Source organism: Carassius auratus, chromosome 25 (genome assembly GCF_003368295.1).
Source record: "Carassius auratus strain Wakin chromosome 25, ASM336829v1, whole genome shotgun sequence".
Lineage (NCBI taxonomy): Eukaryota > Metazoa > Chordata > Actinopteri > Cypriniformes > Cyprinidae > Carassius > Carassius auratus.
Window position 1 is genome coordinate 894,962 of NC_039267.1, and position 18,740 is coordinate 913,701.

General features: G+C 33.7%; 2 protein-coding genes across 3 annotated transcripts; one reads left to right on the forward strand and one right to left on the reverse strand.

Annotated features, from left to right (window-relative positions):
- Positions 1-2,296: 2,296 nt before the first annotated feature.
- Positions 2,297-6,105, reverse strand: LOC113042920 (coiled-coil domain-containing protein 34). Of its 2 annotated transcripts, none has more exons than XM_026201936.1 (7): positions 5,865-5,947; positions 5,121-5,388; positions 4,911-5,040; positions 4,024-4,131; positions 3,724-3,882; positions 3,487-3,616; positions 2,297-2,795 (listed from the first exon to the last, which is right to left on the reverse strand). In XM_026201936.1, the coding sequence occupies exons 2-7, from the start codon at positions 5,378-5,380 to the stop codon at positions 2,593-2,595; spliced, it is 990 nt and encodes a 329-aa protein (XP_026057721.1). In that variant the 5' UTR covers positions 5,381-5,388; positions 5,865-5,947; the 3' UTR covers positions 2,297-2,592. The 2 variants fall into 2 exon arrangements, with proteins under 2 accessions (XP_026057721.1, XP_026057720.1); XM_026201935.1 differs by lacking the exon at positions 5,865-5,947 and adding an exon at positions 5,965-6,105 and having other exon boundaries at positions 2,301-2,795.
- Positions 6,106-7,848: 1,743 nt separating this feature from the next.
- Positions 7,849-17,544, forward strand: prkar2b (protein kinase cAMP-dependent type II regulatory subunit beta). Its single transcript, XM_026201937.1, has 11 exons — positions 7,849-8,520; positions 9,141-9,176; positions 12,574-12,626; positions 12,765-12,848; positions 13,817-13,923; positions 14,004-14,157; positions 15,163-15,264; positions 15,395-15,469; positions 16,518-16,586; positions 16,704-16,839; positions 16,918-17,544. Exons 1-11 carry the CDS (start codon positions 8,259-8,261, stop codon positions 17,049-17,051), a joined length of 1,212 nt encoding a protein of 403 aa, XP_026057722.1. The 5' UTR covers positions 7,849-8,258; the 3' UTR covers positions 17,052-17,544.
- The last annotated feature ends 1,196 nt before the right edge of the window (positions 17,545-18,740 follow it).

An 18,740-nucleotide genomic window follows, 5' to 3' on the forward strand; every position in this document is an offset into this window, starting at 1 on the left:
TGATCATATCTTCACCACAGAGGTAAAAATGAGCATTGTGAATATATTTGTGTTTCAGGGCAGTTGGTGAAGACGACAGTTCCTCCTTCCACACCAGACTGCTGTATATGGATGCCTGGACATTTACAACATTTTGGTGCCAGGGACCCCTAGCAGAGAAGATTTTTCAAGGACACCCTCAGAATTACAAGATTTTAAGGCTTAAAATTATTGTGGGTTGGAGTATAATGAACACATGATTGTTTTATTTATTCATTTAGTTTTTTTAAATTATCCCCATTTTTTAAATCAAATGATTCGCGATCTCGCTCCAAACTGTCGAACTGATTCAAATGATTCGGGATCCCGCTCCGAAGTTTAACTTCTGATTCATAATCTGCACACTCTACTGGTAACGTTAACACTACTGACACCTAGTGGTGAGTATTAGTAACGTTACTGGCAATTACAAATACATTCTGTCAGTCATTAACAATAATGTAAGATTTTGTAAGAAAAAAACTAAGTATAGTGCCATTAGTTACAAGCAATATATCTTTTGTCAAATAAAGAAACCAAAAAAATCTCAGTGCCATCTCAGTTTCTGTGAACCTCATCCTGAAATGTAGAAAACACAGAGGTACAGACAATGCTACTGTGTACAGACAGACTTGAGAGAGTGAGAAATATATATATAGAAACTTTTAAGTGCCCACTTTTATGTTTACGTTGTGCTTAGGCTTTTTGACTTTACATGCATTATATAAGTTACTTTGGAATAATTCAGCACATCTCAGAAGATTCAAAAATATGATTTTAGTCTGGAAAATATGGTGTAAATTATTTTGTGGACCCATTTGCTTTGGTCCTGAACCCCAGATCGAAAACCCTTGCATTATAGTATATTGTGTTTTTTTTTAATTATTATTATTATTGTGCATGCAGATAATATTTAGGCACACAAACACTTGACTATTGCATGAATAAAGAATACCATATTTAAGAATTTTATGCTAATTACAGTTGAAATAAAATTGAAAAAGCTTAAAAAGTGAAGCTCCAACAGGTGAACATAATGTGTGGACCCAAGTAAACTAAATTGTTTGTTGTTAATTGTTATCCACTGTATAATGCGTGAAATTTATTACATTTTTATGTTTTCCCGCTCCGAACTCCCGAACTGACTCAAATGATTCGCGAACCCGCTTTGAACTCCCGAACTGATACAAATGATTCGATCTCCGAAATGATTCAAATGATTCGCGAACCCGCTCCGAACTCCCGAACTGACTCAAATGATTCGCGATTCCGCTCCGAACTGACTCAAATGATTCGCGAACCCGCTTTGAACTCCCGAACTGACTCAAATGATTCGCGAAACCCGCTCCGAACTCCCGAACTGATCGAATGATTCGCTATCCCCGAAATGACTCAAATGATTCGCGAACCCTCTTTGAACTCCCGAATTGACTCAAATAATTCGCGAACCTGCTCCGAACTCCCGAACTGATTCAAATGATTCGCGATCCCCGAAATGACTCAAATGATTCGCAAACCCGCTTTCAACTCCCAAACTGACTCAAATGATTCGCGAACCCGAATCATAGTCATGAAGATAAAGAAAACTCTTTGAATGAGAAGGTGTGTCCAAACTTTTGGTCTCATATATATATATATATACATATATACACATATGTATACATATATACACATATATATACATATATACACATATATATATACATATATATATATATATATATATATATATATATATATTATAAACAAAAAACCTTAGGGTGGTAGTTTTTGTTTGCACATATTCATTAGCAGCAGGTATACATACAGAAGGGAAGGCTGAATTCCCTGCATCATTGTCGTGATTGGTCAGCTGACAGATGTGGTGTAATTGGTGCTTCCAGGATTGGTCAAATCTGATGCACTTCCCATGGTGTAATACCTCAATCATTTTATCATTTTAACATTTCTTGAACAGCAAATCAGAATATTAAAAGGAGTTCTGAAGGAACAGGTGACACCAAAGACTGAAGTTATGAAGCTCATAATTGATCTTTTCATCACATGAATTAATTATATTAAAATAAACTGAAATAAAATAAATTATTATTTTACATTATAATATTATTTCAAAATATTACTGTTTGTTTTGTATTTTTGATTAAAACAATTCATCCTTGGTGAGCAGAAAAGACTGTCAAAAATATTTTACAAATCTAACTAAAAGCTAACAAAGATCTCTTTAAACAGATGGATATGTTGAAATGTTTGAATGGAACCATTTAACTCAAATAATGCTAGGCAATTATTGCATTTCCAAAGATCTTTTATTTGGACACAAAAAAAATAATCTATATTCCCTAGTTAGCAAACATTCAAAGTCAAAATCATAACCGACAGATGAGGAATCTGCCATCTACTGATAAATCCATCTCACAGATGAAATCAGGCCTGCAGACACACAAACCAGCCTCCTGGTGTATCTTCTCTTATGTCGAATGATATCAGTCTTCTGAATCTGAAATACCTGCTTGACAAAGAGGCTTCAAGTCTTTAGACGAGGTTATAGCAGTCTCAGACCAGCAGAGGTCAGTGTCACCGTCTCTTACACGCGAAGCTGATCATGTCTTTAGGTCTGTATGTGAGACAGGGGGTCGACTGGCTCTTTGGTGGTCCTGGGGTTCTTTTACGGGTAGAGCTTTTCCTCGGTGTTTGCTCTTGCTGAGGAACATGAATGGGTTTCCATGGAATAGGGTTGACGAAACTCGGAGCTGGATAGTTCACATTGTTATAATTGCCTGAAAGTGATCAAATTAAGTTTGGCTTTGAATCTCAATGTTGCATACTTGCCAGAATTTACAGTGTGGATATTTGTGTTTGATATTATGGAAGTTTATGTCCGCCACAGAATTTAAATAAAACTTTTTTTTTATCTCACAATTCTAAAGATTCTTTTCTCTCTGCTCTGAGAGAAAATAAATGTGAGACGTAAACTCAGAATTGTGAGATAAACTCACAACAGCAAAGTCAAGTTAGTTAAAAAAAAAAGTCAAGTTAGTTTCCACCACAGAAGAAAGAAATGTAAAGGTAAATGCATCTTTTTCTATCTCACAATTCTGAGTTTTTTTCCTCACAATTCTGGGGAAAGTCCAAACTGCAAGGAAAAAAGTCCGAATTGTGTTACATAGACTCTTGCATTGAATTGCAAGATATAAACACAGAGTTGTGAGATATAAACTCACAATAGCAAGAAAGTTAAGCTTGCTTCCGCCACAAAATATATATATTTTTTTTTTACAATTCTCATAATTTACCAGTGGCCGGGGCCGGGGCCTATGGTCGCCCTTCACACATTGTTCAGTGTTTGTGATGCACAAATCTGCTACTAGTTAAAAGTCTGGATGCACCTGCTTATTCTTATGATTATTTTACCGTTTCTAGAATAAACCTTAAGTTATTAAACGGTATGGGAATTTGTTGCTCACTCACCGGCTGAGGATGCTGATGACTGTCGGCTCAGTTTTCCTTTTGTTTTTAAACTTTCAAGCCACTCTTTAAAGCTTTCCTCTGCTTTTTCTTTGCGCTCCCTCTCTTCTGCTTCTCTTCTGGCTGCCTCTTCCTTTTAAAGAAACAGTTCAGCTAAAATTGTAAATGCTATGATCATTTACACACCTAATGAGAACAAAGTTTTGAAAAAAATCTAACATTTTCGCCAGACAGACTCACCTTCTCTTTTAGCTTTCTCTCCGTTTCTTGTTGCTTCTTCTTCCGCAGCCACTCCTTATATTTCTCCTGAGCTTTCCTTTCAATCTCAGCACGTTTTTTCTCCTCTTGAAGCTGTTCTTTGCTCTTCTGAAACTCTTTGGACATCCTCTCTTTCTTTTCCTAAGTACAAAGCCATAGTAAAATCATGAGAAGGGGCTTCAGGAGATCAGACCCCGTTCTAAAAATAGTACTAATAATAATATATAATAATAATAATTTGACAATGAGTCTTTATTCTGGGAGTTTTACAGAGATCATTACCTGTTCTCGTTTTATTTCCAGCCACTCTTGAATTTTGCAGTCGTTGACAACTTTCTTCTTCTGTTGTTCTTTTTCCACCTCTTTCTGTTTTTCCATCAGCGTGAGCTCCTGAAATACAGACCTTATATTTTACCAAGGTTTTACCATATACTGTGATAAATATGACAAAAACTATTGATTTAAATACGTTTCCACAAACTGAAAAATTAAAGCAAAATAAAAAAGAAATTATTTACTTTTATAACTTAAAAATTAGTAAAAACATAATATTTATTTTTTATGAAATACATAGACAACACTGTTTAAAATACATTATGTTTTTGAAAAAAGTCTATTATGCTGACATTTATTTGATCAAAAAATAGAGTAAAAATAATTGAATAATTGTGAAACATTATAACAATTTGATATAACTTGTATTTATTTTTTATATATTTTAAAATGTAATTTATTCCTTTGATCAAAGCTGTATTTTCAGCACCATTCCTCCAGTCTTCAGTGTCACATGATTCTTCAGAAATCACTCTAATATGCTGAAGAAACATTTCTAATTATTATCAATGCTGAAAACAGTTGTGCAGCTTTATATTTTTGTCATGATTATATTTTTTCTGGATTCTTTGATAAACAAAAATTCAAGATAAAAATACAAATAAAATAACAGAATTTTTTTGAAATATTAATCTTATGTATATATATATATATATATATATATATATATATATATATATATATATATATATATATATATATATATACATACATACATACATATATATATATATATATATATATATATATAAATGAATCTAAAAAAGTGCTGGAAATAATGATATTAACATAAAATATCCTTATACTGTAATTACTAATGCAGTGGTGCCATTTACCTCCATGGCTTTTTGTTGCTTTCTGATACGTTCTTCTTTGGCTTTATCCACAATCCACTGCTCCCAAGCACTCAGTTTGAACTGCACATTTGACGCTCTGTCTTCCAGGCCTGTCGTGTCCACCTCATCCCTGCAAATAAGTTAGATTTGACTGGTGTGCTGGTTTGATCATAGTGTGAGTCTCTATTTCTGTTACTCAGCACCGCTCACCTGTATGGAGAGCCTGGTGCGACGTCTTCACTTAACGTGGTGGTGATGTTGTGAACAGGCCGTGGCTGATCTGACTCCGGTTCGTCCTCTGAAAGCTCAAAGCTGTCATGATAGATGGGTGACAGCAGCGAGGACGTCGAGTCTCCGGTGGACTCAAGGCTCCTGCTGCGCTGCAGGACACTGCTCGGGACGCTGGGTCTGGACTTGAGCGGGGTGGAGGTCAAGCTCTTGGAGGAAGAAGATGGAAATGTCGACATCATCAGCAAACCTAAGGACACAAAAACATGTTAAATAAAACCAGATCCCCATGAGAAAGTACTTTTGTGTTACCATGGTACAATGACTGCAATACTATAGTACTTCTATATGTGTACCATTGCAATTACATTGGTACTTAAACACACTATTAATCAGAATTATTGCTAAATGTTTACACACACAAGGAATTCGTCTTGGTGTTAGGAGCTACCAGCAAAGAAAGAACAAACATAGTGCAGAAATACATATAATTAAGGTAATAAAAACACCAATAATAAATAGAATAGACAATAATAACAAGGTGCCATGTCCAAAAGCAGGGTAGATGTATCGATTTGGACTGCAGACATGTATGGTTTAACCTAAGTTACTGGACATATTTTAAAAAGTTTTTTTTTAATGATATAGCAACTAAACTATGCTAATTTTGAAGCAGAGTTTGTAAACAGGTTTCAAGAGAACTGAACGTATATTGTGTTAACTCACCTACAGCCTGTTTTTAAAATACAGCTGCACATTTCAACACTTTAAATGAGTTTAAACTGCTAAATTAGATATAAGTGTATCGTCCGTTTAACTAACTCACCATTTAATCAGTTTAATCGCACAATATTCCGTTGAATCGCTTTTGTTTTGCTTGATTGTTCCGAGCGGCTTCCTCCGTCTAGCTCCGCCTCTTTCCTCCTGAACCCGCCCACTCAACACGTCAATCATGCCAATCGTGGAAAACGATTGGTTGCGCCGCTGTAACCGTGTACGCTGATAACGGAAGCCTGTTTCCTAGCTACGAGGTGTCCGCGTCATAAAACACGTAGAAAGCACGCGTTTATTGCTTTATTCTTTTTATCATGATCGATGTATTCAGAATAACAACAGGTTAACATATAGTGAAAAAAATAAATTAAGACAAAAAACAAATAAATAACTAATAATAATAATATTTAATAATAAAAAAACACATCAAAGACGTAAATATGATTTCTAACAAAACTGCATAATATTTATCCAAGTAGCTTTCAGCTCTTTTTTTATTATTAGTTTAGTTTAAGTTTAGTTTATTTCAGACAGACATTCACAAGAATACTTTTCGTTAAATTCTTTCTTGCTGAGATTATACGAACTCATAAATAATAATAAGAACAACACATTTCTGAAGGACTGTGATCTTATATTTTTGCTAATTGAAGCATCTTTACTTCTGTATATTTCCCTTTGATCTTTTATGTTGCCTGTTTTCTTTGCAGTATAACATGGCTTCCAAAAGCCATGATCAGTGAAAGATTATTGGCATTATTGTTTACAAATTTAATAGAATACATCCTCAATAATAACTGATCAATAATTAAAAAAAGAAGATTCATATAATATTGGATGATCTGTTTATTTACTTAATTTACTTAAAATCTCCAGGAAAGAAGGAGTTAAGACATTTATGTAAACAGTTCCCTAAATATAATAGCGTCTCCTATTTTATGAATAAAATCATTTCAATGTGAAATGATCGTCTTTGAAAATGATCCTATTAGGGAGCAGGCCTTGCACCTTTATATAACAACGATCAAATTGCTCCCAGAAGGTCAAACTCTGATACTTTCCAATTTTAAAATGTATCCATGCTTAATAATCTCAACATAATCAGCTCATATTTGTCGTCAAAACGGGATTAACCAGCAGCCCACTTAGTCTAATTCTGCCTGAGGTGTCTGTTTATCCATTAACTTAATTATTTTTGAAAGCGTCACTCTGAAGAGGCACAAATGAATATACAACACTTTGCCTCATACCATCTTCTGCATTGAATCTGTATTACATGATGCAGTTTTATGTATAGAGATGGTAACAGTATATTTTAGAGGAGACCGGGGCTAGTTGTCACAAAGGAAAGCTTGTCAGAGTCTGAATTTAACTGCAATTTAATTGAACAGTCAGGCTGGGGTAATTTCATATTGTATTATAATTTTATATAATGTTTATATACACATACATACTGTTTATTGTAATTTTAGTTCATATAATATTGATAAAAAACTTATTTTATATTCAATTATATTATTAAAGATTCAATTGGACAAAATGAGGGTTTGACTGTTTTTTTTTTTCCTTTTTTCTATTTTGCAATTTCATAATTTATTCTCTGTCATAACTGACATATACAAAAAATTAAAAATGTATACACTGTAAACTGCACAGTTGTAAATAACATATCTTCATTTAAACAATTAAAACTTTTTCTACACTTCTACATCTGTACATTATTTAGGATGTGTTGAATTTATTAATATTTATTTATTTTAGTAGTCAATTTGTTGTGGGCTACTTAAGGTGACTTTAAATAAATCTTGAGAAGTATATTTAAATGAGAAAAAAGGTGTGACAACTAGCCCCGGTCTTCCCTTCCATTGTCCTGAATGATTTCCATAGTCATATAGTCCTTTGCGATATTTACATAGGACTACACTTCAGTGTAGCGATTTGAAATAGGACTAATACTATAGAACGTGTCCGAAAACGTCACAATGCTATTGTGCAATCGCAGTGGTTATTTAAGAGCTCGCGTTGCGTTCTAGCTCATCGCGTCGCGTGCGCGTTCCTCCTGCGCAAACCCCAGGTTGCCGGTTCCCATGGTTTCCCGCATCACATGCGCGGCTTTCCTTACAAAAAAAGATGCCAGCTCTTGAATTCCCTGCCATTTTTACGCCTGCGAATTAGAGGACGCGCTCGGACACGAGAGGAAACAGACGCAGATGGTGGAATAGTGAGAAATCCGTCGCTTTGCCTCTGCGGATCACTCTTCTCAGCTGACGCGGCGAAACGGGACCGACTGCTGTAACGTTGCGCGCAAGATCGGGCCGAATTTTGCGCACATTTCACCGTCAGGAAATGAGTATAGAAATCCCCGAGGGCTTGACGGAGCTTCTGCAGAGCTTTACCGTGGAGGTCCTGAGGAACCAGCCGGCAGATCTGCTGGAGTTCGCGCTGCAGTACTTCACGCGTCTCAAGGAGAACGAGACGCGCGGCGGCGCGTTCGGCAATGAGCACAATTCAGCCGCGCGAGCGGGGAAAGCCGTCAACTTCATCGAGGAGGCCATGCAGATCGACTCCGAAAACGGAGAGGACGAGGACGACGATGAAGAATTCGTAGGTAGGCTAATGCATTCGTGCGTGCGCGCGTGCGTTCTTTCTTCATTCATTGCGATGCGTCCATCACATCAGCTAGATGACCCTTTATACAGACATCCCTCATAATGGATGCACAATAATGCTGATATTTTGTTCACTGCTAATGCATGATCACACATCTATTTTTTCCGTCAGAAAATGAGTGGTCAGCTCACTGCAGAGGGGGCTTGGAACAAAAGACCAAGCTTAACTGGCGTTAAATTATATTTTTGTTATTGCACTTCCCGTTTTTATCCTCTAAATGTTCTAATTGAATTGCATTTCTTATGGAAGATCTGGTCTTTATTCATAAAAATGAAACTAGGCCGTGTGTGCATTAGGACAAAATATTGGCACTAGGCCTTTTGCTGTATTATTCTTTTTGCATGCAAATGCGTTGGGTTTCCATGAAGATGTGTGGCGTTCAGAGGGAGTATCAATTATGATGCAAACGTTTTGATTTGGTAAGGAAGAAACATGATTCCTGGAAGGAAACTATCCATCTAGGCCATTAACTGTGGCATCTTGAATTGAATATTTTATAGGCATTAATATTCCATTTTATTGTAGTGCACTGAGTAATTTTTCTTCCTTTCCTTTCAGCTCCGGTTATCAACAGATTTGTCCGGAGAGCTTCTGGTGAGTTTGTCATTTTCTGCCAATGCAGCTCACGAGTAGTAAAGGAGTCAGTTTCAGTAATATGATTACCAACTCCTATTTTAGGTGCATCTGAATTCATTATCGGGTTCCTAGGAAGAAAAACTGAACAAAATTTAGTAATTCAATCCAGTACATTCATCACAGAAATCACATCTGCATAAGAGCCTTCTATGAAGATTTATATTGTTTCTTATATACTTTAGTCATTTATTGCTGAACCTGATTTTGTGGCCAAAGAGAACAAAAAGAAAAGTACAACCAAAACATAAAATTGCTGAAAATGTTCTCACCCTGAGGTCATCCAAGATTAGGATGAGTTTGTTTCTTCATCAGATTTGGAGAAATGTAGCATTGCATCACTTGCTCACCAATGGATGTGAATGGGTGCCGTCAGAATGAGAGTCCAAACAGCTGATAAAAACACCACAATAATCCACACCAATCCAGTCCATCAGTTAATTTCTTGAGAAGAGAAAATCTGTGTGTTAGTAAGAAACAGATCCTTAATTAAGATTTTAAAACTTAAAACCACTTTTGGTCAAAATACAAGTCCATAATCCATAATATTCCTTTCTCCAGTGAAAAAGTTGTTTAGTCTGAATCAGGAGCGAAATATGCACAGATCAAGCACCGTTTACAAGCAGAAACAGGCCAAAACTGTTTTACACAAATATGTTGGGTAAGTTTCACTGGAGGAAGCGTTACTATGGATTATGGACTTGTATTTTGACCAAAAGTGATGGTTTAAAGTTAAAATGTCTTAATAAAGGATGTGTTTCTTACAAACACAGCTTTTGTCTTCTCAGGATGTTAACTGATGGACTGTATTACTGATTACTTGTGGATTATTGTGATGTTTTTATTAGTTGTTTAGACTCTCATTCTGACGGCACCCATTCACATCCATTGGTGTGCAAGTGATGTAATGCTACATTTCTCCAAATCTGATGAAGAAACAAAATCATCCTAATCGTGAAAGGCCTAAGGATGAGTGCATTCTCAGCAAATCTTTCATTTTTGGTTAAGGGCAGTTACTTAAAATTGCCATCTTCCCACAGAACATCTAGTTCTGGTTAATGACCTTGCATTTGTGGTCGTATATTGCCTTTTTGTTTTGTTAACATATCACTTACTCGTTTACCGCTGTCACTGAGTGAACGAGAGAGCTGATGGTTTAACTGGCTAATGGAAGATCAGCGTTGTTTGCAGAAATAAAGTGTTTTAGAAGCTGTGAAGTTCTGTCTCTGGTGGATGGCTATGACCCACAAGTGAGGACGGATGGAGGGATTTTAATGTGCTGTGCTGACAGACCGCACTGAAATAATAGGAAATAAAGTCTGATTGTAATGGAGAAAACTAGAAGTCTGGTGGTCAGTTAAAAAGAAATGAGTTTACAGTGCCAGGAACAGAAATGTATTCGATCTTTAAATTGATGCGATACTGTAGATAAATCGTTTTTAACATATATCTGTCAGGCACTTTATTGTAATGGAAAAAGGCTCGTATAAACTCAGTGTTAAACGTTGTTCCCCATCTGGTTTATTTCATGTCAGGTTTGAACTCTGAGACTGAGATCAGACCAGATGTGATCAAGAATGACATGAAATGTAGACTTGCACTAAAAGTTCAGGGTCAGCAAGGTATTTTTTAAAAAAGAAAATAATACTTTCATTTGGAAAGTATGCATTAAATTGATAAAAAGTGATAGCGAAGAAGCAATGTTAAAAAATATTTAGATTTCAAATAAATGCTGTTCATCTGAACTTTCATTTCTTTAAAGAATCCTGGAAAAAATGCATAATGATTTCCACAAAAATTTGAATTTTTTTTGAAGTAAATGATGCTGAAAATACAGATTTAAATCACAGAAATAAAATACATTTTAATATATATATTCATATAATAAAGATATTAAAAAATAATATATATATATATATCCCAATATTACTTTTTTACTGTATATTTGGTCAAATAAATGAACCCTGGTGAACATAAGTTTTCTTTTAAAACATTTTTTAAAAATCTATTTTTTTTAATGATAGTGAATGTAGTATTGGATAGAGAAATGTAGACAAAACACAATTTCTGTGATTTTTGTAGCAGATCAGATGAGCTAAACACTTGAAATTTAGGAGCAAGTGTTGTAAACAGTCTGGAGCTGAGAGTAGATCAGTCTAGACGCTAGGCCCTAAACCTCAGGCTGGATCTAGACGGTGGAGGTCCTGGTCTTGTCTTCTCTTCTCTGCGCTGGTATTAATAGCAGGAATAGTGGAGGCGTGTGGGAGAGGAGAGCATGTTGTTTTGAAACCCGTATGATGCTCTTTCTCCTGTAGAACAGAAAAGGAGATGTTCAGCAGAACATCTGAGCTTCTTCATTTCATCACAATGAAATAACACTGTGAAGTAAGATAAAAGTAGCATTTACAACTCATGATGTGTATCTATAATTAGCTTAGCTTTCAATTCATATTTTCCTTTTTTTTTTTTTTTTTTTTTTTTTACGTGCTTTTGTAATTTTATTATTTTTTTTTATATACGACTATTTAGGTTCAATTAAGGAATTTGAAGTGCTTTGTCATTTTTGTCAGTTGTTTTCTGGTTAATATTACAATTTAGGTGTAATTTATTTATGTCGGTTTTAGTTTTCTTTATTCATAATTATGTTTTGTGCTTTTGTTACTAGCATATTTTTTTAAATAAATAAATGCAGCTTTAATTATTATTTCAATTTTAGTATACATTTTTTATTTCATTTTATTATTTCATTCGAAATATTAATGTTTAATTTATTTTTATTTCAGCTTCAATTTTTTGTATTGTATGTGCAGTTTTAATCTTAATTATTAGGTTCAGTTTATTCTTTTCAATTTTAGTCTTAATATTTTGCTTTTGTCTTTTTTATAATAATGTTTAGGTTATTTTATTTTGATTTATAATTTTTTACTTATTTTAGTGAGCTAATTTTAGATTAGATTTGATTTGATTTGACCAAATTTAAGCTCTTATTCACTGAAAAACCTTCTTCCATAGCTCTTAGAGTGACACTATATTTTCAGGTTTGTAATAGAGTATCTTGGACAATTTGCTAAACATCTCCTTTTATGTTTAACTAAAAAATCAAAAATCATTAGTGTCTGAAATAACACGAGGATGAGAATTTGATGCGTTTCTAACCGTCCATTGAAACAGTGTTTGAAAGTAGACATTAAGATTCAGACGCTGATAAAATGGTGTGTTTTTATATGAACAGGCTGTATTTTACACACAAAGGCTGTATTTTAATTGCGCAGTAATGCTTTGTCTAGACAGGTTGGTTTTATTTGTTTCCGACTCTAATCCTGCTTCCGATTTACTGAATTCATTGGTCTCTGGACAGTTTGTGCGGAGGCGTACAACCCTGATGAGGATGAAGAGGAGAGAGAACCCAGGGTGAGTGGCCTCTTGAAACCTGCTATTGAGAGAGAGAGAGAGAGAGAGAGAGAGAGAGAGAGAGAGAGATCCTCCTCTTTTATGCATTTCTGTGGCATCTGCTGCACAGTATCCCATCATGCTTTGCTGTGCCTTCAGGTCACTCACCCCAAAACAGACGAGCAGAGACAGAGACTACAGGAAGCCTGCAAAGACATCCTACTGTTCAAAAACCTGGACCAGGTACGATTATCAACCGTTTGTGAGAGAATAAAATGCAAGTTTTAGCTCATTTGTTTTCAGACAACCAATAAGATTTTTTTTTCAAGCTACAAAAAAAAAAAAAAAAAAAAAAATGCAAAACATTTTGGAAAAATTATATTAAACAAAAGTTACAATTTGCATTTGAACTTCAGTATTGTTCGAGATTTTATATTTATATATTTTTCGTGTTCTTCCAAACCAGTGAGAATATTATTTTTTTAAGTTTTCAATAATATTTTTGAATTAGCTTTTATTTTTATATTTTCAGGTTCTATTTTCATTTTAGTTTTTTCAGTTCTAGTTTTAATTTTAAGTAGTTTTATTATGTCCTTTCGTCATTTTTATTCATTTTTTTCTTCCTTTTCTATTTAATATTATAGTTTACGTTTATTTATTTTTATGTCAGTGTTATATAAGTTTTAGTTTAGTTTTTATTTAAAAGGCAGTATTTAAATTTAGATTTTTTTAAATAATATTTATATTTTATTTTATTCCAACTCAAAAAAATAAATAATAAGTTTTGGTTATAATTTAGTTAGTTATAATTATCTATAATTTGAGATACTATAAGAGTTTTTAATTAATAGTTTAAATTAAAACTATTTTTTTATTATTTTTATTTATATTTTCTTTTCATTTTAATTTGTTAAACGTTTTTTGTTGTTTCTGTTTGTCATTTTTTAATTCATTGAAATATAAAATTAATGAATTATTTAATTTATCATTTTTTATTTCTAGTATTCTATTTAAGTAATACTTCCTTTTATGGTTTTAGTTTTAGTTAACTATAATAACACTTGGAACAAACCCAAATGTGTGCATTTATTCACCTGAAATCTGTTAAATACTGTATCTCCTTTTATATTTGACAGAAGAAAAAAATCTAATTAGCTGAACTGTCCCTTTAAGACAAGAAAGGCTCATTTTTTTGTCCTCCAAACCAACAGGAGCAGATGTCACAAGTCTTGGATGCCATATTTGAGAAGGTAGTGGTGACCGGAGAGCACATCATCGATCAAGACGACGATGGAGACAACTTCTACGTCATTGAGAGGTATAAATGATCATCTTTGGATCTCAATGCTGGAGTTTAAACCTCTCAGACGTCGAGATCTCACTGTGTTTCTTGCGCAGAGGAACGTTTGACATCATGTTGAAAGTGGACGGCACCACGCGGACCGTGGGCTCTTATGACAACCGTGGGAGTTTTGGAGAGCTGGCCCTCATGTACAACACGCCGAGGGCCGCCACCATCATCGCTACCTCACCTGGAGCTCTGTGGTGCCTCGTGAGTCAGTTCTCTCTTTATTTACCATGATTATTACCTTCGGAAGCCAGTTTCCTCCTCGGATTATTTTTTTTTCAAAAAGGTAGTTGTGACTTTATATCTCATGATCCTGAAAAGTCAGAATTGAGATAAAGTTAGAATCTAATGATGTAAATAACTTTCTCACAATTCTGAATTCACATATATCTCGCAATTCTACACTTATAGCTTGTAGTTCTGAAGAAAACTGAATATAAAAAATATAACTTTATCTCATTATAATGTGCGATAAATGTCGCAATTATCTTAAAAATGTAAAAAATATTTCTGTGAAAAAAAAAACATTAAACTGAAAAACAAAACATTTTTTGTATGTAAAAAATAAATATTAATAATGATAATAATTAATTAAAAAAGAAAAAAAAATATAAGCCTTAAATGCATTTTATTTCACCTACTTGCCAAGGTGACATTTCTCATTAACGTTTAAAGTCTAATTACTAACATAATTAAAAGTAAAATTTGAAACTAATAAAAGACAAAAACACAAAAACTATTTTAACAAAAATTCAAATGAAAACATAAATAATAAAAACTAAATGTAATACAAAATATTAACAAACTATACTCATAATAACGGAAATAAATCTAAAATATCACAATCATTAACTCACCCAAAACAGTCCAAAGTTGTACGACTCTTTCTTCATCTGAAAAAATGTATAAATAATTATTTTCTTTTAATGATTTTGCAGTTGCATGAATTCAATGCAGTTGCATTACATCATTTTATACACAACTGGTTTCGGCAAGTTTACAGTAAAATTAAATGCTAAATATATCTAGTTTCTTTCTCCAAGTGCTTCTTATGTATTGTTTGTGTTAGAGCGCCCTCTGCTTTTCATAGAAAATACTGAAATTACAGGATTATCCAGATTCAATCCTTGAGTGTAAAATATTTTTATTTAATTATTATTAATTTATTTTATTATTATTATTTTTATTTTTTTGCTTAAATGTCTCAAGGATCGGTTGACATTCAGAAGGATCATCTTAAAAAACAATGCAAAGAAGAGAAAAATGTACGAGGCTTTCATCGGGACTCTTCCTCTGCTCACGTCACTGGAGGTTTGAACACATCCCTGCAACTTCTACCAACATGCTGTGTGCTAACTGCATTTGACCGTTTGGTGGAAAGTGATTTAATGCATGTGCCGTTCTCCTGTTGATCTTAGAAATAAATGTGTCTTGTTTTCAGGTTTCAGAGAGAATGAAGGTTGTTGATGTCTTGTCGACCAAAGTGTACAACAGTGGGGAACAGATCATTGCTCAGGTCAGACACTAAGAAATGTTTTTAAAGTAATTATTATGGGTTCCTACAGTCATGAAAAACCTGCTAATGTAAAGGCCTAGACATTTCTTTTATGGTTTTATTTCTGTATTCATGTTGAGCACAGTTATAAATAATCAGATTGAGTACAATTTGTGATTACAGAAATGAAAACAGTTGTTTTTTTTTTTTATTACAAAATAATGTAAAACTAGTTGAAATTAATTGTTCATCCAATTTTAGTAATTTGGGTACCTGTTATAATATGAATAATAATGTTATAATAATATAAGTAGTGCTGACAAACGATTAATTGCGATTAATCGCATCCGAAATAAATGTTTTTGTGTACATAATATATGTATGTGTACTGTGTTTATTTATTATGTGTATATAAATACACACACATGCATGTATATATTTCAGATTTTTTTAAATGTATTTATTAAATATATTTTTTTAATAAATTATGCGAATATAAAAATAGACATGTAAATATTTTCATAATGTTTACTATATATGTGTGTGTATTTATATACACATAATAAATATTATGCAAACAAAAACTTTTATTTTGGATGTGATTAATCACAATTAATCATTTGACAGCACTAAAATATAATCTAATATAATATTATATTATATAATATATAGTTCGATTTTTTTATAAGAAATTCATTATTTTATTAAGCAAGGGTTCATTCTTTAGAAATAAATACTTAAATTTACTTGATTTATTTGTCTATTTCACATAAATGCTGTTTTCTGTGTTGTATTTTATTTCTACTTATAATAAAATGTTTCCTGAGCAGCAAATCAATATATTAGATTGATTTCTGAAGGATCATTTGACACTGAAGACTGTAGGAATAATGCTGAAAATACAGCTTTGCATCACAGAAATAAATTTCATTTTTAAATATATTCAAATAGAAAACAGTCATTTTAAATTAGAATAATATTTCACAATTACACTGTTTTTACTGTATTTTTGATCACATAAATGAGCAGAAAAGACCACTTTCTAAAAACTGCTACCTTGTGTTCACAGGGTGATTTGGCAGATTGTTTCTACATCGTAGAGTCCGGACACGTTAGGATCACTATGAAGAGGAGCAAAGTGAGTCAAACATCAGAAGAATCGGCACAATTCGGTTCATTATGCATCTTAATAAACCCATAAATCCTTCAGCTTAAAAAAGATTCACGTGCATTTACATGACAATGTTTTTTTTAGTCGAAAAACGACACTGAAGACGAGGAGGTGGAGATCGCCACATGCTCAAGAGGTCAGTATTTCGGAGAGCTGGCACTCGTCACTAACAAGCCACGGGCGGCTTCTGCATACGCCATGGACAACGTCAAATGCTTAGGTAATGCATTATACATTAAATAGCAATGCATCTCAGCTGCACGGCGGGTCATGTGATCATTCACCTTGTGTTTCACAGTAATGGACGTGCAGGCCTTTGAGAGATTATTAGGCCCCTGCATGGACATCATGAAACGAAACATAGCCAATTACGAGGAGCAGCTGATCACGCTCTTCGGGAGTCACATCGCAATAGAGGAGCCGAATGCATGAAATCAGTTAATCAATAAACATCGCAAACTTATAATGCAATGTGAACGATGAGAAGATGGTAAGTAGAGGCCCGTCATCATGGTGGAGAAATCGTGTTAACATAGGTCATAAGCTTGAAGTTATTGTTTTGCATTCACAGATGTGAAACTCCGGTGTGTGTCTATGATCTTGGGGTTTTTTTTTAGATGTGAAAAGCCAAATGCGAGCACTTTCCTCCAGGGTACTCAAGGTTTATGGGAGATTCCTCATGGTTATTTGGTTTTGGGATTTGGTACCAGTGTGTTTATCTGAATCTTTCTAATTTTTTTTTAACTTGGTTTGTGTTTCTTTCACATGCTGCATCTTTTCCACACAAAGAGTGTGTTGTTATGCCATATACAGCACTGTAATATGTTAACATATTCTTTTAAAGCTATACTTCTGAATTTTCAAATCTGCCGTTGAGCATTTGTCAGTGTTTTCAGTATTAAGCAAATAATTTTTACTGCGAGCCATTATTTTTGACTAAACATGAAATGTGAACAGTAACTTATAATGAATTATGGACTAAATGCCATGAGTTGGAAGTCAACATGAAAACTAAATTGAGCATATTTACTTAGAGCACATTAATAATGAATAAAAGTTTGTATTAAAAATTGCAATGGCTATAAAATAACATTTGTTTCACGTTGACTTTTATACTCAACTTTCATTACATTTCCATGAGTTAGTAAACTTTCAAATTGCTTGGGAATACGATATGAAAGGAGACAGACTCAATAACGTATAAAAAATGAAAATGCAGTCTGAATATTATTGCACTTTGTTGCCAGTGTAATAAAAATACCTAATTTAATGGAACAGCTCAACCAGAAATTAAAATGTACTCACCCCCAGGCCATCCAAGATGCAGATGAGTTTGTTTCTTCATCAGATTTGGAGAAATGTAGTATTACATCACTTTCTCAACAACGGATCCTCTGCAGTGAATGGATGCCGTCAGAATGAGAGTCCAAAAATGATTTGATCTAAATCAGGTGGATTACTGTGAGGTTTTGATCAGCTTTTTGGACTCTCACTCTGACGGCACCCATTCACATCCATTGTTGAGCAAGTAATGAACTGTTAAGTTTCTCCAAGTCTGATGAAGAAACAAACTCATCTACATCTTTGATGCCCTGAGGGAGCGTATACATTTTCATCAAATTATCATTTCTGGGTGAACTTGAGGTTGAACAACACTACATGTTTTTAATTCCTTGTTTTTGCACAATCTTTTAAAGAAACTCCTCACAGTCACATAAGAATAGTTAATATAGGCATTGTGTATCTTCAGTTTTAAAATGGTGTAGCACATTTTTATTAATTGTTCTTTTTTTAAAATAACTATATCATTTCACAATGAATTGAGATGTATTCAACATGCACAAATTGTACATTCACCTTCATTTCTAGATGCTCAATGACATTTGCGCTCTCTGAAAAAGTCTGAATGATTCCTCTCTTTTCCTGTGTATATTTTTGAGTTACGTTTACTTTGTTTCTGGAAGCTTTTGGCATTTTGATAATGTTCTTCAAAACACTTGCTTTATTCTTCATTTCTGCAGTATTTGGACACCGTTTTTTCTCTATCTCTTGATGTATGAGAAGTTTGTCCTTGTTGATTGGATCTTTTGCTTCACAGCAAGTCATGTGCATTACTAGTAT